Raw genomic sequence first — 21,556 nt, forward strand, 5'->3', positions numbered from 1 at the left:
GCTCGTCCCAGAGTCCTGCCCAGGCCCCGGCAGCGGCCGCCCCTTTCCCCGTCCCTTCCCGTCCCGGCCCTGCCACAGCGCCCCCTGCAGGCGCGGGGGAATCATCGCCCCCGCCCTGCCCGGAGCCAGCAGCGCCCCTGCCGGCTGTGCCCGGAACTGCACCAGAGGGGGAATGGCTGGGACCGAGGTTCTGCCTCTGGGCGTTGGTAATGCCGCAGTTGTCTGTTTGCCTTGGTGTGCATACTAGGAAAGAGCTGCTATTCCTGTTCCCAAATCTTTGCCCGAAAACCCCTTAATAATTTGGAGGGAAGGGGGTCATATATTCGCTTTCAATGGAGGCTCCTGCCTTCCTTGGCAGACCTGTCTTTCAAACCAAGACACAAGGGAATTGGGAAGAGGATGGAAACTATTACCTCTGGAGGTGGCTCCTGTCAAGTGTGAGGGAAAGGTATTCTCTCAGAGATGTCAGATTCCAGTGAATGTAGCCTAAAAAACACCAGCTTTGTCCCCACCAGCCAACAAGAAGACACAGGCTTTCCCAGGAGCTCTGGGTTTTTGAAGGATGCATATTCCAGAGTACAGTCAGATTGTCAGCCCTCTCTATCATGTGACACAGGAGAAGAATTATTTAAAGGGAGGTCTTGAAGAACAAGGAGCCTTGAAACAAATTAAACAGGAGATTGTTGATTCAGTAGTCCTTAAGCCAGTCAGGACAGGACAGGGTGACAAAAATGTGCTCTACACCACAGCCAGGAAGAATGGTCCTTCTGGAGCCCCTGGCAGAAGGTACCTGGGGAGACTTGAGGACAGTCCCTGTGGTTCTGGAGCCAAGTATGCAGAGGATCTGAGGTCTGTTACACCTCAAATGAAAAAGAGATAGTTGCAGTTTGTTAAGAGGTTTGATCTGCTTCAGAAATGATTAGCACAGAAGCACAGCTTCTTCTGGTGCCCCAACTATGAGTGCTGGGCTGGGTGTTCAAAGAGAAAGTCTCTGCCGTACATCATGCCATTGATCTTACCTGGAGTAAGTGGATTGGTCTGATCAACAGTGGTCTCAGATGGGAAACCCCAATAGTGCTGGGATCTTGGAAATCATCACAAACTGGCCCTAAGGTGAAAATTTCAGACTGTCATCAGAAGAGGAGGAGGAGAAGGTGACATGTGCTGAGGAGGCCCCACCCGTATAATCAGCTACCTGAAAATGAAAAGCAGTGTGCTCTCTTCACTGACAGTTCCTGCCTTATTGCAGGGATGCATGAACATGGGAAGCTGCTGTATGGGGCCCTACATGGCAAGTGGCAGAAGGCATTGAGGGACAAGTCAGGTTGCAGAGTTGAAAGCTTTTCAGCTTGCTTTAGATGTTGCTCAGTGAGAGAAATGGCGAACACTACCTCTACAATGACTTGGGGATAGTAGCAAATGTTCTGTAGGGCTGGCTGGAACGATGGAAAAAGGCAAACTAGCAGCACAGAGAGAAACCCTTCTGGGCTGCTGAATTGTGGTGAGACATCGGTGCCTGGGCAAAGGAGTTGGCTGTCAAAGTCCGTCATGTGCATGCACATGTCCATGAGAGTCCGGCACTGAGGAGTGTCACAACAATGGAAGGTGGATTGAGCTGCCAAGATTAAAGTGTCTCAGGTAGGTCTGGGCTAGCATCATAAGGGTGAATTATTTCTGGCTCAGTAGGCCCATAATACCTCAGGCTATCAAGGAAGAGATGCAACATGGCCTCATGATTAAGGGGTGGACTTAACTAAGGACACAATATCCTGGGTAATCCATGATTGTGAAAAGTGTGCTGTGATCAAGAAGGCCAAGTGGGTAAAGTTCCTGTGGTCGGGGGGGTGGTGGTTGATGTAAGTATGGGGAGGCCTGGCAGATTGATTGTATCACCCTGCTGCAAGCTCACTGCCAAGGCAAGCATTATGTGCTGACAATGGTCAGAGGCATGACTGGGTGGCTGGAGAAATACCTCATGCTTTACACCACTGCCTGGAACATCATTTTGACTCTTGAAAAACAAATCCTGTGGCAAGACAGCAGCACTGAAATAATTGAGTCAGACAATGGGACTAATTTCAAAAATATCCCTATAAACACCTGGGCTCTGTTAAAAGTTCGGAGGAACTGGGCTTATTAACACTGACCAAGGCGTTATACCTTACAAACACAAGGTATTGAGCGGGTATACCATATTCCCTGTCATGCACCAGCCCCTGGGAAAGTGGAATGGTGCAATGCACTGTTAAAAACTACATTGAAATCAGTGGGTAGTGGGATCTTCAAACACTGGGATCTATGTTTAGTGAAGGCCACATTATCAGTTAATGCCAGAGGGTCACCAATCAAGCTGGCCCTGCCCAGTGAAAACCTCTATGTACTGTGGAAGGGCATAAAGTCCCTGTGGTGCATGTGAAGAAAGAATGTCTTAAGGAAGTACGTTTGGATCCATTCTACCTCAAGGAAAGACAAACCAATCTGTGGGATTGTTTTTGCTCAAGGATGTGGGTGCTTTTGGTGAGTGATGCAGAAGGACAGAGATATACAATGTATCCCTCAAGGAGATTTGACATGTGGAGGTGTGGGTGACCTACTGCTACCTGTGCAGATGAGCAGTGGCAGCAGGGCTGGAGGGGAGCAGGCAGAGCACAGGCAGCAACTGGAATTGCCTTGATGGTGGAGTGAAGAAAAAGGGGAAAACACTCTTGGGAAATACTGGTTGCACAGGTAGGGTTCTGTTCCAGGATCAAGATGCAGCCTTACCTGGTCTATGGAAGGTGTCCCTGCCCATGGCAGGGGGTATAATGAGAGGGTCTTTAAGGTCCTTTCCCACACAAACCACCCTATGATTCTGTGAATATCTAGATTGACTGGGGAGCAGGGAGTATGATAGATGAAAAGATTAGGAGAGCTCTTCTGGCTGCAGGGAAGGTGAGGATAAGCTGGCTGCAGCCTGTGAGAACATACTTGGCTGCAGGCGGCCATAGCAGGGAGATTTAGCTCCTCAGCTAAAGCCAGGGCTAGGAGCTGTCACTGGTCTAGGAGCCAGTCCCATATGCATCAGCTGCTGCAGCATGCTATGAGCGTGACAGCAGATGTGCCAACACCAGGTATTTTGGGTTAAGAATAAGGTGTTCTCTAGCAGGCGGGTCCAGGTCAAGATAGGAGTGCTGTGAGACAGTCCCACAGCTCATGTAGGCAATAAGCCAAGCTGAAGGAGTTCCCTTGTGCTGGTACCCAGAGTGACTTTCTGGGATGATTCTCCCAAGGAGTGTGCTGAGCAGGGGTGTGCATGGGCATGGCATCAGCGCAGGGTGCTGGCATGAGGCTTCAGGCACCACTGCCTTGCATTAGTGGAGTCTGTAAGCACAGAGCATGCTTTCTGCCCAACCTTTATGTCTTTCTGCTACCAGGACCGTCTCGGCAGAACTGAGATGCAGAAAGATACTGGAGGATAAACTGGTGTTACTGTACCCATCCAGCCTCCCAGCAGGCTACCTGGACAGAAAACAGCCCCCCAGTGCTCTCACAGCTCTCAACCAAAGATCCTTTCCAGGCCAGAGCTGAGATTTAGCTGTGCTTCCAGAGTGGGGAGTGGGGTGGGACAACAGGGGTGGGACAACAGGACAAATTCCCAACTGAGTAAACAGCTCAGCAGGGTGCAGGGCAGTGTAAATCATTCTCTGGATTACTCTGGAGTGAGTGCAGGATGTGAGCCTTGCAGGTGGCTGTGTGCTGGCTTGAAGACACCAGGTCTTGTTTTTGACTCTCTCAGTTCACACAGCTCCTTGGGTAAGCTGTAAATTCTTTAGCTTATCGTATCTTCCCAGGGAGTTATGGTTGCCATTGACCAGGTTTTATCAGCTGAGGAATGCAGCAGGACTTGTACTGCTCCCTTCCCCTTGAGCAGAGGCAAGAGCTCTGAGTGCCCAGTGTCCTACTCGGGGAGGGAGCAGAGCTGCATCTCTGAGGAGCTGGGTGGCCAAATTAATGGGGCAAAGGGCAGGAGTGGTGGACTCTGCTGATTTTCACCCAAGGTGACAAGGAAATTAGGGAATTGAGCATTTGTCATTGAACAGTTGATGCAGGTGAAGCACTTGCCCAAAGTCTGGCTTGTCTGGGTTTAAGGGTGGAACAAAAATGTTGGTGAGCTGAGACCTGTTCTGATCTCCATGGCTTCAAAGCAGAATGGGGCAAATGTCTGTGTAGCCTGAGGGCAAATAATGGGATTGAGTTGGGATGTTACCTGAGAAGGAATGAGCACACAGTCTGTCCTATTCTTGTGAGACCCTGGAACCTGGTGTGCATGAATGGCATTCTGGAATCACACGTGGCCAGTGGCTTCCTTGAGCAAGTGGGGTTTGCTATGGCCACGGTGATGTGTTTGGCACCCCAAAGGCAACATGCTGGGATAGCTGTAGAGATGGTCCTCTTCATGCAGTGGTAGCAACCAGGATTTCCAGATAAACATCAAGCTGTGTAGGGATGGGCTTTCTGGCTGGAAGAGGGGAAGTCTCCAGGGAGCAGCAGCTCTGTGCTCACTGTCCAGGTCTGTACAAAACAAGGGCTGTCTCCTCAGCTCTTACTTTGCTCCATGGCTAGATGCAAGACTCTGCTCTGGGAAGCAGCTGCTGATGGTTGCATTGGAAAGAGATTCAGTGCCTCAGGCAGACCATGGATTGCACAGAGTGTGTGGGGACTATTGGTTGGAAAGGGAGCATCTGAGAGGTGAGAAGAGACAGGATGTTTTGAGGGGAAGGTCTGGCAGAGCTGGTGGAAGCATACTGAGAGGGCAGAGAGTAAAGATCTGCTCAGTGCAGAGCAACATCAGCGTCACTCAGAAACACTTGGGCACTGTTCTGCAAAGCTGTGGAAATGTCTCTGGCCAAGGTCTGGGCAGGTGGAGGAGTGGAGGCCTCAGTGCTGGAGCCTTCTGCACCCCAGTCTCCAGCCTGCAGAGAGGATCAATGAGCAGCTTCTTGGGAATGATGGATAGTTGAAAGACTCGTGCTCCTGTAGGTTGTGCCACTGACCAGTGACACATGGCCACCAACACAGTCTGCAGGGCATGGGAACTCTGGCAAATATAAGCACGAGTTGAAGCTGCAGTGCAGAGCCTGTGCCCAGCCAATCTGCAGCAGGCAGAGGCAGAGTTTCTGGGCACCATGGAGGAGGCACAACATCCCTACATCCCTGGGAGATGCTGTGGACAAATTCACCTGCATGTGGATGCTGTAGAGGTATGCGTTGCTCAGTTTATCCCTGCTGGGACAGAAGGCTATGGAGCCTCTCTTGGACAACCCAAAGGTGGTAGAAAGGATTTTCTAAAATGCTGCTTTTCAGTGCTAGTGGCATCATCAATCACTCATTCAGCAGAGGGGTGTGCTCAGTAGCTCCTTCTGGCTTCCAAACAAGGTGCATTATCAACAAAGAGATGCTTTGGCCAGGATGGGGCTGAATCTCAGCCTGGCTTAGCTGGTCAAGGAGAGATATGTGGCCCAGTGAGCCAAAAAACTGCCAAGCTCCATGTTGTAAACAATTCCTGCTGTGCTAATCATGCTTTAATCCAGGGTACTGCACCATGGAATCATTGAATCAGAATAGTTCAGGTTGGAAGGGACTGTTAAAGGCCATCTAGTCTAACCCTCTGCTGGGGGCAGGGGCACCTTCCACTAGACAAGATTGCTCAGAGCCCTATCCATAGAATCACAGAACGTCCTGAGTTGAAAGGGTATCAGAAGGATCATCCAGTCCAACTCACAGCTGTGCACAGGACACCCCAACAATCCCACCCTGTCCATCCCTGGCAGTGCTGTCCAAAGGCTCCTGGAGCTCTGGCAGCCTCGGGGCCGTGCCCATTCCCTGGGCAGCCTGGGCAGTGCCAGCACCCTCTGGGGGAAGAACCTTGCCCTGAGCTCAGCCTGACCCTCTCCTAGCACAGGTTCATGATGTTCCCTCATAACTGCTCTCTACTTCCATTTACCATCAAAGTGTTTGGCTGAGGCCTTGGTGAACCAGACGTCTTTAACTTCAGAGTATGATGTAACTGCAGGATCACCAAGTATAGCACTAGGCTTTTGTAGCTGTTGCAAAGCCAGCATATCTAGGATCATGGCTGGCTGTAATTTTGCAGGTTTTGCTGGCCCTTCAGTTATATCCATTAGACCTGTGACTCCTGAGACATGTACACAGCATTCATGCACTCTTGGTCTTTGTGCAATCCCACCTCGTGGAGCATAGCCCTTCTTAATACTGGCTAACAGATTAAAGGGTCTTTGGATTTGCACAGATTGGTGCTGTTGAAATTTTTCTACTTGTTTAAGAGCTCAGAGATAGTAATCCCTTTTCCCAGTCAGAGTATATCTCTTCTCAGGATCTTTTAATGCTGCAGAACTGAGCCCTAATGGTTGTTTAGGTCTGGTGGGCCTTGGTGGAACATGTTACAGTAAGTACCATGTTCAGCAAAACCCCATTCAGCTCTTATAAGATCATTGGAATGAACTGCTCCAAGTGATGACTATATTTTTGACTCTTGTATTAGCGTTTGTAAAGCCTTTCTGACTATCAAGCCACCCCTAAGTCTGGCTTTTGCTCATTAATGCATACAATGGTCTTCTCTATAGAAAATCCAGGAATATTTCTCCAGTATCCTGAAATGGAACCATGAAGAACATGTCTTTTACATCTAGAACTGCTGTCCATTTGTATGCAGCTACTTGCAGGGTGGCACTGAGACTGGCAGTGTTTGGGATGAGTCTTCCCATGTTGGCATTCAGCCACCGATAATCAATCATTAAGTGCCAATTCGTGTCTGGTTTCCTCACTGGCCAACCAGGAGAATTATATGGGGTATGTGTCCTAAATATAATACCCCTTTGTTCTAAATTATTAATAGATTAATTTTCTATTTTTTTTCAGAAAATTTATTATATGCAGTATTTGTGGATCGGGATGACCAAACATTCCTGTTGTGCAATTGCCAAATTTCTTTTGAGACCACCATATCCTAAAATGTTTTCTTCATGATTTGTGATTGCAAATGTGTGTGAGGTCATTTGTTTTTCCCCAGCTAGCCATAAACAGACTTTGACATTGGAATATATAATACTTTATCATTTGAATCCTGTTAGATGGACTCTCCTTATTTAAAACTTAAATTTATTTTTTCAGCATCTGTGGGGGTGACTGAAGATATTTGGGCTCCTGTAGTAATTAAAAAATTCAAATATTGTTTTCTAGGTCCTACTGGTAAGTAGATATGGGGCCCATCTATAGCAGATCATTGATAGGTCATAATGAGCTGGGTGAGAAGGCCTGAAGTTCACCCAGTGCTTAGTATTTTTTTCCTTTTGTGTTTCCGTTAACTCAGAAGGACTGAGGGGGGTTTCCTTTGGAGGCTTTCCATTACTTGTGTTCTCCCCATCCTTCACCACTTTGACTAAGTCTGATATCCTGCATTGGACTGTCCCCTGAGGGCATCACAGGGGACTCCTAAAGTCACGGCCATGTTATCCACACCTCCTTTTGCTCTTCGCAGAAGTAAGCAGAGTTTTGATCTTTTGTTTCTCTCAAGTAGGGTATGTTTAAAAGTCCTCACCCAGCATTCTGGAGGTATCTGCATTTATGTTTTTAGACTCCTCTCAATAGCCTGAGTTTGCTCTCTAGAATGGCTTTCCTAGCCCATTTTCCTTGTCTGGTTCCCAAGCCATGCAAGAATTTTGCTCATGTGGGGATAATCGCCTTCATTATGCATTACATCTCTTCTAATTTTGTCTCATCGCCCCACTAAATAAATTTTTATCATTGCAGGGGCACCTCTCAATAGAAGTCTTAATTAGGAGCCACCTCTGTGGAGATTGGGGTGTTTCTGTTTGCACAGAAAAGCTGTCTTTGTAACAGCAGCAGAGATTTCATTAGATGACCATGTGGGTGTGGAAGCTGTGTCTCCCCTTCTCATAACATTTATTGCTCCTGCCCAATATGCAGCCTCACGGGTTATTGAATGGGGTTGATTGGCAAGCTCAGGTCCAAGATTTAACAAGACTTCTGGCCCCCAGGATCCCTTAGCTTGAGTTCCATTCAGCAATATTCTAGCTTCTCCAGAGGCTCACTCTCCACAAATACTCGGTTTCTGACTCCCCTGATTTTCTTCCATTTTTTTCCTGTAGATTTGCCAGTTGCAGGGGGTCCCCGGCCATAAGTTCTGTCCATGTTCCTCCTCTGACCTCCTTGGGGTTGTTTGGACACTTTGGTCTTTATTATGTGTTCCTTTTTAAAATCTGGAACCTCTTCCTCTCTAGGAGGTGAACATTCAATTATTTCACCAGAGTTCCATTCTCCCTCATCAGCATTTTCATCAGGGCTTTCCCAAAAATCACATCCCAATCCTCAGGTGATACTATTAATTTTCATATTTTTTCAGCACTGGGGGCTTTTTATAATATCGGTTCTAATTTTTCTTCCAAGGCTTTTGTCTTTTCCTTGAATTCTTTTAGCTGTTTCTTTAATTTGTCATTTTGATAACTGTAAAGACAGTTGTACATGTTTTCTGTCTTTTATTTTCTCTTTCAGATTATCAGTTTCTTTTATCATTTGTTCTCTCCATTGCCATGCAGCCTTTAAGCATAATCTCACTACATGACACATGATACCTCTCCCTTTTTTATCTTCCAGTGATCCCTTTTTTATTTAATTCTCTTGTATCCTTTCCCACTCATACCAATTGTTCACTGACCAGGGATTATCAGTCTCAATATGTGTCCTCTGCTGCTGTAAATATTCTGTTAAGCCTTTTGTCTCTTTCCCAAAATTATTTGGCATCCTGCTGACTATGTCAATTTGTCACAGGTGGAGTGGGAATTTCAGACAAAGTTTGCGAGAGAAGCTGTTGTTGAGTCAGGAGGTGCAGAAAGGACTCCCTGCCTTTCTAAACTCCTTCTCTAAGAGAAGTCTTGGTGTGGCTGGATCCAATCCTAACCCTCATTGCCAATGGTTTAAGTCTAAGGAATTACAAAGGTGTGACTGAACCTTTGTACAGCTTTGTCCTGCAGGGATAGGGATGGCAAACCAGATATATTTGTATAAAAAGAAATTATTTATTATGATAAATGATTAGACAAAAAGATCTTAATCAGAATTATGTACTATACAGGATAAAAGCTAAAACTAATAGTAGAGTAGAATAGAACAGAGTATATGAAAGTAATTTTATTAAAGCTGGAAAACTCCATGATTATGAAATAGAGATTCATGTCACTCACCCAGACCAACGAGCGTGGGCAAATCTCCTTTGCTCACTCCTGAGGAGTGACCTTGAAGGGTGTCCCCACCCCAGGGAGGAATCTCCACACACACTCCAAGAAGGGATATGTTAGAAGAACCTGCTATTTGTAAGGGGCAGGACTTTTAGAGTAAAAAGTGATTGTCAGTCAGATATCTGCAGGCCAGCTGTTCCAGCTTAGCATTTTTAGGTAAGGATAATTCACTATATCTGCCCCATCTTCCTCTTGCTATCAGAATGTTTAACTTTGGGGTTGATGAGTCCAACTGGATTTAGCATAATTCAAGACCAAAAGCAGTGTGACACCCCCTCTCAGTTCACCACTGACAGCTTTGCAAAACTGGGTGTTGTTTGATTTGTCTTACCCTATTCCAGGCAGAGCATCCTGCTACTCACATTATAAAAACTTCTTTCTTATATGTAGTCTAAACTGATCCCTTTTTGTTTAAGAATGTTCCTCCTTGTTCTGTGAGCAACGGTGAGGTTTCAAAGAGAACCCGAACCCCTCCATAGGAATGGCTTGAAGGTTTGCTGGCTCCTCTGCAGTGCAGAGCTGAACCCAGCAGAGCTGGGGCCGGGAACCTGGTGCTGGTCGGAGGTCACTGTGTGAGCTCCACTCTGCAAAAGCAGCTGAGGAGAACATCAAGAAGGTCACACACAGGTGTCTGTTGTCCTGAGGGATTTATCAGGAAAAGTGACCCTGGGACTGGCCAGGACCAGAGCAAAAACCCTGAGGTGTGGGAGGTAGACCCCAAAGTTCAGAATCACCTCTCCTGGTTTTCAGCTCTGGGAGATGTTGTGTTTGGTTTGAAAAACTAACACAAGCCTGGCAGGGGCCTGCTGAGCTGCTGGGGCCAGGAGGGGAGCTGATGTCACAGTAAAACCAGTTTGGTTTCTTGCTCGCACTACCAGCTCCCCCAGCAGCTGGGGAGGTGTTTTGAGCTGCCTCTTGGCACAGTGATGGATAAATTAGATGCTACCACTGAATGGCCAAGCTTGGATGTGCCCCAGTCTGGGACAGCAGAGCCACCTCCAAAGCTGGCTTGGTGACAAGGAATGACCTACATCTGTAGTCACCTGAAGCCAGTAATGAGCAGGTTGAAGGAGGAGGGGAGCCTGGTGGGACTAGGGCTGGATTGTAGGGTGGAGTGGTGGCATCTGCTGTGAGGTGGATGCTCTGCCATCTGTTTCCATATTCCTCCTGTCCAGGATGCGGGAAGTGGACCTGGGCTGCGGGAAGGCTCTGCTCATCAAGGAGAGTGGGGAGTTCCACGCCGTGGGACACAAGTGTCCCCACTATGGGGCTCCGCTGGTCAAAGGTCAGTCTGCATCATGTCCTGGAGAGCAGCCAAGGGCATCGCAGGACAAAGGACAGCCCCCTGACTGTGCTGCCCAGCATGCAGCAGTGCTGCACTGCACACTCAGCATCACTGGGGCATCTTCTGGCTGGGGAAGGCATGGGAACAAGCTGGAGCTGCACAAAACTTCCCAGAGCACTTTGCCAGCTCTGGTTTGCAGCTGCCACTGCTGATCACGGGGCTGGGGCTTCTTCTCGTTGAGGGGAAAGAGGACACTCTTTGGGCTGATGGGATCCTTTAAATAGCAAAAAGAACATTGCTCATGTTATTGACTGAAGTGGGATGAGGTGGAGCGGTTTCCCATCTTGGCATCTAAAAATATGTATTCTGGCACTTTCTCAGGACAGGCTTCAAGCAGGTCTCTGCCCTGAGCCTAAGCAATGGCAGCAGTCTGTGTACTGACATGCATCACTAAAACTGGGATTGGGAGGGTACTTTGCTGGAGGTGGGATCCTGGGGAAGACAGGGTAGCATCCTTCTGAGTCTTCTGGGCATTGCTGGCCCAGCAGCTGTGCTGGGTGTAGCAGCCATGCTGTCAGCCCCCCCACCCTGGGATGGGCCTCTTGCTGAGCAGGGCAGAGGAGCCCCACACTGCCCTGGAGGTGAGAGCTCACCGCCCTTTCAGAGACCTGTGGTGCATTCCTCAGACTGGCTGTCACACAGGGATCTCTCTGGGGACTTTGCTGCAGCTGTAGGTGCAGGGGGGCTGCCCCTGTGCCCCACCCATGGTGGTCATGAGATGTGGCACTGCTGTGCCTCAACAAGCAGAGACATAAGCTCAAGACCAGTCCATGGCTGCATGGTGGCCTATTCCCTGCCCTGGCACTGTAGCAGGGAAAGCTGAAATCCAAGGTAGCAGCCTCTGAACCAACACCTAGAGAAATGAACACATGGCTTTGGACATGCTGTGCTTCCCAGTGTGTGCAGGTGCCTTGCTGTGCCAGGGTCTGCTCTGAAACGTGTACTCTAAATCAGTGATGCTCTGCTTGAGGCACCACTTGTTCTGGGCAATAGTGCGGCTTTTAAGAATGACCATGAGACTCTGGGGATGGCAGCCCCATCCTGGCTGGAGAGTGAAGTTATATCCCAGAGCAAACAGCTTTGGAACTGCGCCCAGAGGTACTGCAGGACCCTGCCATCCAGGGCATTTTAGAAGGAACTGCTCATAGAGGATCCCAGCTGATCCCAAACATGCCCAGTGTGCATGTTGAGAAAACTCCACTGTTGCCCATCCAGTTTCACATCAGCTGTCACGTGTCCTGTAGGAGAGGTGGATCTCACAGGATGGGAGGCAGCTGCAGGGCAGCACCAACCCTGCTCTGCCATGTTCCCTGCAGGGGTTTTGTCCAAAGGAAGAGTTCGCTGTCCCTGGCATGGAGCTTGCTTCAATATCAGCACAGGCGACATTGAGGACTTTCCCGGCTTGGATAGTTTACCCAGGTTCCAGGTGAGATCCTTGTCCTTGCAGCAGAGGAAACCATAGAATCATGGAATGGTCTGGGTTGGAAGGGATCTTAAGGCTTACCTCATTCCACCCCTTGGACACCTTCCGCTATCCCAGGTTGCTCCAAACCCACTACAGCCTGGTCTGCAACACTTCCAGGAGTGGAACAGCCACAGCTTCTCTGGGCACCCTGTGCCAGGGCTTCCCCACCCTCACAGGGAACAATTCCTTCCCAATGTCCCATCCATCCCCGCCGGCTGGCAGTGGGAACCATTCCCCCTTGTGCTGTCACTGCAGCCCCTTGTCCAAAGACCTCCTGCTCTCTTGGAGCCCCTTTAGGCCCTGGCAGGGGCTCTGAGGTCTCCCTGGAGCCTTCTCTTCTCCATGTGAATAATCCCAGTCTGCCTCAGGGCTGCTCTCGATTCCTGCATCCCTCAGCCTGGACAGGTAAGGCAAATTGCTCACATCCAGCTGCAGCAGCTTGCATTTGCCCTTATTGAAACCTTATAAGATTCCCATGTGGTCACTTCTCCAGCTTGGCCACATTCCTCTGCATGGATCCCTTCCCTCTAGAGCATCAACCACACCACTCAATTTCATGTCACCCACAAAATGACTCTTTTAATTGGGATAAGCAACGTTCTGTATGGCGTGGAGCAAATATTTTCCAAGGATGTGCTGGTGTCATCAGTGGAGGGCAGCTCCTTCCCCCTGAAGCTCCCTTGCACCCACCCACAGGCATCAGGTACCTCCTGGGAACCTGGGAGTGCCCAGTCTGGGAGGTCTCTGGAGTAGGAGTGGGGTGGGAATGAGAAACCATATGTAAGATTTGGGTAGGGATCAGATTGCACATTGAGTGTCAGTGTGGGGTTGATCCGAGGCAGGAGATCCCACAGCCCCGAGCTGGGATGAGCCCTGCCATGGTCTGAGCTTCTCCTACAGGTGACCTTGTGCCATCACCCCTTGCTCCTTAGCTGTTGCCCAGAGGGAACCCTTGCTGCTCTGCAAACCAGCACTGTTCTGTCACCCTCAGGTGAAGATTGAGAAGGAGAAGGTATACATCCGAGCAAGCAAGCAGGTGAGGGGCCACTGACATCCAAAAATCAAGGCAAATGCTTTCATTTTTTGCTGTATGTGCATGGGGGTGGGGGGAAATGCTTCTCTTTGATCCTCTGGCCTGGGCAGAGTGATGTGTGAGTATCCAGTTTATATGGAGGTACAAGTGGAGCAGGGCAGAGATGTTGGGTCCCCCTTGCACCCAGCCTCCCTGCAGCTGCTGGACACCTGGCCTGGGCTGTCCACACTCTCAGGCCTTACAGGTGTTTATCCTGCACTTGTCCTATGTTTCCTTAAGCTCATTAATTTAATTAATTTAATTTAGCGGGCCCATGGGAAGAGGCCTCTTCCACCAGCCTTTTGGCATGGTAATGGCAGAGGCCACTTGTGCTTCCTCCTGAGCCCACACCTAGCTCCTGCTGGAGAGGAACCTGATGCAGGGGTGGAAAGGGCTCTCCTGCCCTGATGGAATGCAGAATGAAGCCCATTCAGGCCACTGCCATCTTTCTTTCCGTGAAAAGCCTTCTTTTGATGCATGGTTGTATGTCCACGTGTGCAAATCCAGTGGCTCAGAGCCCCAGTGGGCCCTTAGAGCACTTGGGTTAGATCCAGAGATGTCACCTGAACGGCAGCACTTCAGCTCCAGCTTGGGGATGTGATGAGGGGAAACTGAGCCTATTTGCTGTATCAGGAACAGATTTTGGCCTCTAATGCCTGGGAACAGGGGGTCTGTGCAGCAGGGCTATATTGGCACAGGTCTGTCTCTGGTGCATTGGACAGGTCTATGCTCTGGTGCATTGGACAAGTCCATCAGCTTTGGATATCAGGTGCACAAGCTCTGCTCAGGTTCAAGATAAAATTCCTGACAGAGTTTCTTCATTTTTGTCTCACCTTTGGTGCAGAATTGCACAAGGACACCTGCTTTTTCTATTGCCCCACCACAACCCCAGCTCTGAGTAGTCTCATGCCTTTGCCGAAGATGATGGATTTGTTTTACTTTTGTACCTTGTAAGGGGCAGTGCACTGGACGTTGGAATGGTATTTGGACAAGCAGGGGTTCGGAGTCCTTGTTCAGTACAAGAGTGTTGTTGTTCCTTTCCTATCCAAGCTGGTTTATGACACTGCTACAGTTGTCCCCATCCCTGCCTGCCTGCCCAGAGTAACACTGAGTAAAGATAATTGCTTTTCTTCTTTTTTTTTGGTGGTGACACAGGCTCTTCAGACACAGAGGAGGACAAAGATGATGGCAAAGTGCATCTCCTTGAGCAACTACAACCTGAGCAGCACCAATGTGCTGATCATTGGTGCAGGTAAGGGTGGCACATGCTGGGGTCACTGTATGTCCCCTCCCAGGCAGGGATGCATGGAGGGGGTGTCTGTGTGCCCTGCACCCTCTACCCGTCACCCCTCTTGTGTTCCTCCCTGTGCAAAGGGTCACACCAGAAAGTCATCCTGAACTTTTTTGTACTACATGCTAATGATCCAAAGGTGCCCTGTGGTCCAGTCTGTGGAGCTTTACAGTTCCCTGTTGCCATGCTTTGGAGTGAACCCTGAATCCTCTTCCTGCTACTCCCTTCCCAGTTACATTAGCAACCCCTGATTTCCACAGATGATGAGTGTAAAGTCTTTTCAGGTCCCTGTGGTGTTGATACACCTTTTTCTCTTGGACCTTGCACATCACCATCTCATCCCATTGCACCTCCAAAGTTCTCACCTCAAGATGCTTCTCTGAAGATAAAAGTTCTTCCACCTTGCCAGCAAATGTCAGATCCCAAAAATAGATTGCCAAAACCAGCAAAGCTGCCAAGCCTTCCCTCCCTTCCCTTCCCTTCCCTTCCCTTCCCTTCCCTTCCCTTCCCTTCCCTTCCCTTCCCTTCCCTTCCTTCCTTCCTTCCCTTCCCTTCCTTCCCTTCCCTTCCCTTCCCTTCCCTTCCCTTCCCTTCCCTTCCTTCCTTCCTTCCCTTCCCTCCTTCCCTTCCCTTCCCTTCCCTTCCCTTCCCTTCCCCTTCCCTTCCCTTCCCTTCCCTTCCCCTTCCCTTCCCTTCCCCTTCCCCTTCCCTTCCCCTTCCCTTCCCCTTCCCCTTCCCCTTCCCCTTCCCCTTCCCCTTCCCTTTCCCCTTCCCTTTTGTCCCAGCTCCATTTGTGTGTTGCCATTTTTGTGGAAAGCCTGATGGATGAGGTGAAGAGTCTCTACCAAGTTTCTGAAATGGGTTGGATGCCAAGGCTGGGCCATGTTGAGGTGAAATGGAGGGTGGGAGGAGGATGGGAGCTTCTGTTCCTGGGTCTGGGAGGAAACATCTGCTCCTGGCACATGGGTTGTTCTTACTTGAGTCTTGAGGTCACCAGATCCAAGCTGGATATTGGATCATCAAATTGGGATCATCTAAGGTGCATCTCACAGTCTGAGCAGAGGGGAAAACCAGCTTGACTGGCTTTTCCCATGTTGCTGGGTGTCATTTTTCCCTTCTTTGTGCCCTTGCTGATTGTTGACTGAATGCCAGGATGGGACATACTGCTCCCTGAGGTCAGCTGGAATGTCCTGGTGTGCAGCAGGTCTGGACAATTAGCACAATCCTCAGCAAGGTCACTCCATAGACAACATCTGCCATTACTGAGGAAACTTTCTCAGGCTTTACCAGATAAATTTACAGGTCTGTTAAAGACCAGAGTCTATTCTGGTGGACACCAAAGGAGATTTCAAAGCTGGATTTGTGGGGAAGTGTTGGGGAAAGACTGCCAGTCCAGCCATGCCCAGCAGAGCTGAGAGCAATTGACTGCAGTCCCTTGCTCATGTGAGGGTCATCCTGACATCAGCACAGTGTCAGCTCTGGCTCAGGATGCTCCTGGTATCATCCACAGGATGTCCACCTGCCTGTCCCTTCTTCCACTGTCCCCCAGCTCCATCAGTGGGAGTGTCTTGTTGATGGACCAAACCATATGGTCTAGGTCCATTTTCTCTCAGTGGTGTTACAGAATTTGTGGGCCTAAAAACACTTATCATGGAGTGAGGCTTCCTTGGCTGAGAAGAGACTCCGGACTTCTCACCTGAGCTCCCAAGGCAACTTTTTGTTTGATTTATTGAGTTTTTTTCTGTGATTGAAACAAGTGAACAAAAAAACCCTTAAAGAAATAGATGGAAAATGGTCTGCAGTGAGTCACACAACCAACACCTTGGCCATGGAGGAGGGAGGACTTCCTACTCTCCATGCTTGGACATAAATTCACCAGGAGCAGGGTGTGCAGACCCTTCTCTGACTAGAGAAGTCTAAGGTTCTAAGTGGCTGCTTATGGCCTGGAGTTTGTCAGAGTTTGCAGGCTTTAGCCACACTCCTCAGGTGTGCTCTTTGTGTGTTTGTGACAGTTTAGGGACAGACAAGAGGATTAATGTCATGGTCCATAGACAGAGCATCCCTTCTGCTGCCTCATGCATCTGCTCCAACTGGCTTCCTGTGTGAGCTGTTTGAGTTAGGAGAGGCTGTGAGGTGAGGCCAGGGCTGCTGGAGGTTGTGGTTTTGGAGTCAGCCCCAGCGGGTTTAGCAGCGCAGACCTGCCAGGGCCACATACACATGGCTGTCACTGGTCTTCTTCTCCCTTAGGGGCAGCTGGGCTGGTCTGTGCAGAGACCTTGCGCCAGGAGGGTTTCTCTGACCGGATTGTGATGTGCACCATGGACAGACACTTGCCCTATGACAGACCAAAGCTCAGTAAGGTTTGTATCACTCTGGGTATGCCACGGTTCCCCAGTTTTAAAATGTGGTCCCCAATTTTAAAATTTGCTCTAGGGCCTTTCCCCACTATTATTCATTGCAGCAGTAAGGTTCTGTTTCATTAATCTTCCTGTCTCTGTTTCCCTTGAATTTTCTTCCCTCTTTGTGAATGAAATATGAAACACAAAAAATGGGTTGTTCAAACTGAATTAAGATTACTCCAGCAGAAAAAAACAAAGGTATTTTTCCTTGTGTGGGTGATGAGGCCCTGGCACAGGGTGCCCAGGGCAACTGTGGCTGCCTCTGGATCTCTGGAAGTGTCCAAGGCCATGTTGGACATTGGGGCTTGGAGCAATCTGGTCTAGTGGGAGGTATCCCTGCAAATTGAAATGAGATGAGCCTTTAGTCCCTTGCAACCCAAACCATTCCATGATTCTTCCATGGATGAAATGGTAGCTCTCTTACCCAGCTTGTAACTGGATGGGCCTTCTTAAAGTGTTTCTGGATCAAAAATATTTAAGGCAATGAAATGGAGCATGTGGAAAAATGGTGTTGTCTACCAGAGTTTTTATTAGTGTCTGTTTCTTGCTGTCCAGGGACGCTCTGTGCTGTAATTACGACAATTCTCAGCTGTCATCACAGCTTGATAACTTGATGGAAGTGCAAAGGTTGCTTTTTTAGACACACATCCCATTTTGCATTCCAGTTTATAGACACAGGATGGTCTTTAATCAGATTTTTTTGCTGCTGATTCCTGAGCCTTCTTTGATGTCAGGCAGCAGCTCAAGTTGGACTGCAGCATTTGACCTTGGAGCCTGAAGATAACGTAAGGTGAACTATGTGTTCATCCTCATGGTAGGAATGCTTACCCATGGGGCCTACTACAATCATACCATCTTTCAGCACCCAAAAAAAGGGATTTCCAAAGACAGGCAAACATGCACATGATTTTTTGGGAGCATTCAGGCCATTTCTGTTCTTCTGCGAGTCCTGCCTGGGGTGAAGAGCAGCTGCCTGCTACCTGCATCCAAGCATCACAGGGGTTGTGCTGAGCAGCTTGGAGAATCTGAGTCCCTCTCACAGCCAGACAGCTCTTCCAAACGCTCATCCCCATGTATGAGTCTTAGACTGGCTCTTCTTCTCACTGTTAAATAGTAAGAACATTCCACACGGCAGAGATGTTGTACATGGTTTGTTAAATCCTCCACTGAACACCTCTGGCTGTAATTGCTTTTGAAAGGTACACAAAGCCCATGGAAGAGAAGGCAGAATTTTTGGGAAGAGGGTAGGAAGAATGGAATTTTTCTTAATCCTATTGTGTGTGGGACTACACCTGTACAAGCTACTGGAGGAGTGCCACTGCTAGCTCTGTAAGCAGCAGAGCTCTTGCTGCCTGAAACTGCAGCAGTGCCCTTCCTCTGCCCTGCTGAATGCCTGTTATCAGTCTGTCTCCAGGTCCTGCTGAGCTGTTTCCTTTTGTCTCCTTTGGACCATGACCTGTGTGTTGCCACATCTCTGTTACTGTCCCCAGAGCACCAAGCAGCAGCAAAAGGCATGATGGTTGTGTATTGTTGTGCTTTGCCCTTCCTGCACACTGTCACAGAGGGGTCAGATGTTTCTCTCTGTAAATGTGGAGTATTCAAAGAATTTGCAGTAAAACCTGTATGACCCTGCCCCTGCCTCAAGTCGTGTGACGCCAGTCTCTCCTGAGCAGAGTGTTGTCTGAAGTCAGAGTGAGGGCTTGTTCTTGTTGGGCTTGTTCCAGCCCCTGACCAGGCCACCTCCAGGGAGAAGGGTCTTGCACATCCATCTCCGTGGGCGAATAGGAAAGCCCTTGATTCCTGCATCCGCTGTCACTCCTGGGTCAAACCCAAACACCATCCCTATGTGGCATGAGTAGATGCTGCTGCTGGCACTGTGTGATCTATCGCAGGGCTTGACCATGGCATCCCTGCCTGTTCCTGCTATGCTGCAGGCAGGGAGGGACATGCGAGCAGGGAGCAGCCTGCACACCCACCTTGGTCACTTGATGCTCAGCTTGTTCTCAGCCTGAGTCTGAGCTTGTGTCCACAGAGTCAGGAGGACAGATGAGCTTGGGCTCAACCCTGTGTGTAAAGATGTACATCTCACTACAATGACCAGGGAAGGCTGGTAAAAGCATGAACCTTTATCTTGCAGCTGAAGATGTGCAGATGTGGGCCCCACCGCCTTGCTTCAGTGTTGGATGGGAACTTGTGCAGCATAACTTGGGTGCTTTTGAAAGTGAATCCTTGTGTGTTAATGCTGCTTGTTCCTATTGCTCTCCTAGCTTCCGTTTGCCCTGGTAACTGGCTGTTTTCCAAATACTCATAGAATGGTTTGAGTTGGAAGGGACTTCTAAAGGTCATCCTATGCCACTCCCCCTGCTGTGGTTTTTACTCCTTTTACTAGACCAGGTTTTGCTCTAGTCCAGCACTTTCAGGGATGTGGCAGCAACCTGTTCCAGGACCTCACCACCTGTGTTGTAAAATAAGTCTTTTCTCTTGCTCCTATGAACCTGTGCGTACTGAGAGGGGTTGCAGTTATGTCTGCTGACACTCTGAAGCACTTGCTGTGATCTTGCCTTAGCTGCTCAGCACCAGCCCCACGCCAAACCAGCAGAGAAGTCACCGGAGCCCAGGCCAGCCTCTTGTGACAACTCCTACTTGAACAGGCTTTCATTCCAGCCCTGTAGAACCATTCCCTTAACCCATGCAGCAAGAGCTGACTTGTGCTGGTAGCAGCCATTTCTCTATTCACCTGTTCAATCCACAGCAGCTGACAGAAAAATGGCTTTTTTTGCAGTCAATGGATTCCCACCCTGAGCAGATCGCCCTACGCCCCAAGGAGTTCTTCTGCACCTATGACATTGAAGTCCTGACTGAAATGCAGGTAAGGAGAGTCCTGTGTGTGCCTGAAGGAAAGTGCTAGTATGCAAAGGCTGTATTTAGGGAATGTGGCCACTGTCTCTGTTCTTGACTCACTGGATGCAACTGTATGAATGCTGGGTCTCCCCCAGCCCCCCTCTTTTTGCCCAGGAGTGCAGGTTGCCTGTGCTTGTTCAAAACACAGCTCCTGTGTTCAAAACACAATGCTTCTGTGGGAGGAAGGGCACTCTGGGTGTGACCATGATGTGGCTGTCTGTGGTGACCATCATGTGTTACCTGCCATTCCTCATGTGGATCTGGGGAGCCAGGTGCCATCTGATAAGGATAATCAGCCTTCAAACAGTGCAGACAATGATGGCTTAAATATTTCTCCCCATTAGTTTATTTATGTTGGGAGACCTTCAAGGATTTGTGAGAATGCAGCTAGGAATATTTAAGGTGTGGGTTGGCCAAGCTGTGGACATGGCGGGGCTGAAACTAACAGACTAACTAAAAGCAACCAACTAACTAACTAAAACTGACATGGAGGACTAAAACCTGACAGACAAGTTGATTGGGCTGGGACCTCAGTGAAAATCTGGGATTTCTTCCTTAACATTATTTAGGAATGATTTTAGGTGGCGGCTGTGGATGTCAAGAGCAAGATAGCTGTGTTCAAGGATGGGTTTAAGATGGAGTACAACAAGCTGCTGATAGCAACGGGAAACACGTAAGCTTCAGACAAACATCTCAAAGATCAAGAGAAACTGTTTTATCTGAGAATGTGAGGAGCCTGGGGATAAGGGATGAAATGTGGCAGGTGAATTTAAACACTGAATTTGAGTATGGAAAAGTCAAGGAACACAAAAGATATTGGAAGTCTGTATGTAGCTCCATCTATATATCATCATCTATATATTCCATATATATCTACATCATGTATTATAGAATCACAGAATCACAGGATGGTTTGTGTTGGAAGAGATCTTAAAATTCATCCAGGTCCACCCCTGCTGTGGACAGGGAACACTTTCCACTAGACCAAGTTGCCCCAAGCCCCATCTAACCTGGCCTTGGATACTTCCAGGGCTGGTAACAGGACCTTGAACATATTTTCTTTAACAAAAGCTCCAAAGTGGAAGTATCCTAATTCTTTTAGAGGGCATTTTTGTCACATTGCTTTTTTTTTCACTCCTTGATAACACTCAACCCTGACAACCAGATAATTAATCCCTCTGAATTTCCATCTTTCATTTTCTGCCAACCTTTAAGATCTTTTTCAGCAATTAAGGTTTAACGCTGCTATTGCAGCCTTAATTAGGTGTTGCTGTTGCCCCATTCTAACAGACCCTTTGGGAGCCTTGGCCCCAGAATAGGAATTTTCAGGACTGAACCTGGTCCAGCCATAGGGAAAGGTGGTATTGACGTGCTGGCATGCCGAGCATCACTCTGGGTTGCTGTTGTCACTTGTGCCCTGGAAGTAGTGGATCAGTTTGTTTTCGATTGGAGGTTTGTCAAAATTGGCAGTTTAAGCTGAAAATGAGGCATCCTGGCTCTCCTTCCTTGTGTTCCTTACATCAAGCCATAAAATGAAGTAGGAGAAATACAGCCCCTGCATAATTTATCATCTGGGGAAGGAATGCTGTAGATCAGCCAAAGCAGGGACTCACATTGGAAACCAAGATGCCACCAGTCATAGCCAGTGCCACAAGGTGTGAATAGCTGGTGCTGGGGTGTACAGGATCACAGCCAAAATGCCATGTGCACCAGCCACCCAATTAGGTTCAAAAGAGGATTGAACCTTTGGCAATAATTTCAAAATCCTC

General features: G+C 48.7%; 1 protein-coding gene across 1 annotated transcript in view; it reads left to right on the plus strand.

Moving 5' to 3' along the window:
* AIFM3 (apoptosis inducing factor mitochondria associated 3) overlaps window positions 1–21,556 on the plus strand; it is a 55,285-nt gene that overhangs the window by 21,109 nt on the left and 12,620 nt on the right. The window contains exons 4-10 of the mRNA XM_030959196.1: window positions 10,490–10,599; window positions 11,976–12,085; window positions 13,116–13,160; window positions 14,352–14,448; window positions 16,735–16,847; window positions 19,669–19,755; window positions 20,369–20,460. Of these exons, the coding sequence (XP_030815056.1) occupies window positions 10,490–10,599; window positions 11,976–12,085; window positions 13,116–13,160; window positions 14,352–14,448; window positions 16,735–16,847; window positions 19,669–19,755; window positions 20,369–20,460 (654 nt within the window). The remainder of the gene's footprint in view (window positions 1–10,489; window positions 10,600–11,975; window positions 12,086–13,115; window positions 13,161–14,351; window positions 14,449–16,734; window positions 16,848–19,668; window positions 19,756–20,368; window positions 20,461–21,556) is intronic.

The sequence above is a fragment of the Camarhynchus parvulus genome, chromosome 15 (genome assembly GCF_901933205.1).
Source record: "Camarhynchus parvulus chromosome 15, STF_HiC, whole genome shotgun sequence".
NCBI classification, from domain to species: Eukaryota; Metazoa; Chordata; class Aves; order Passeriformes; family Thraupidae; genus Camarhynchus; species Camarhynchus parvulus.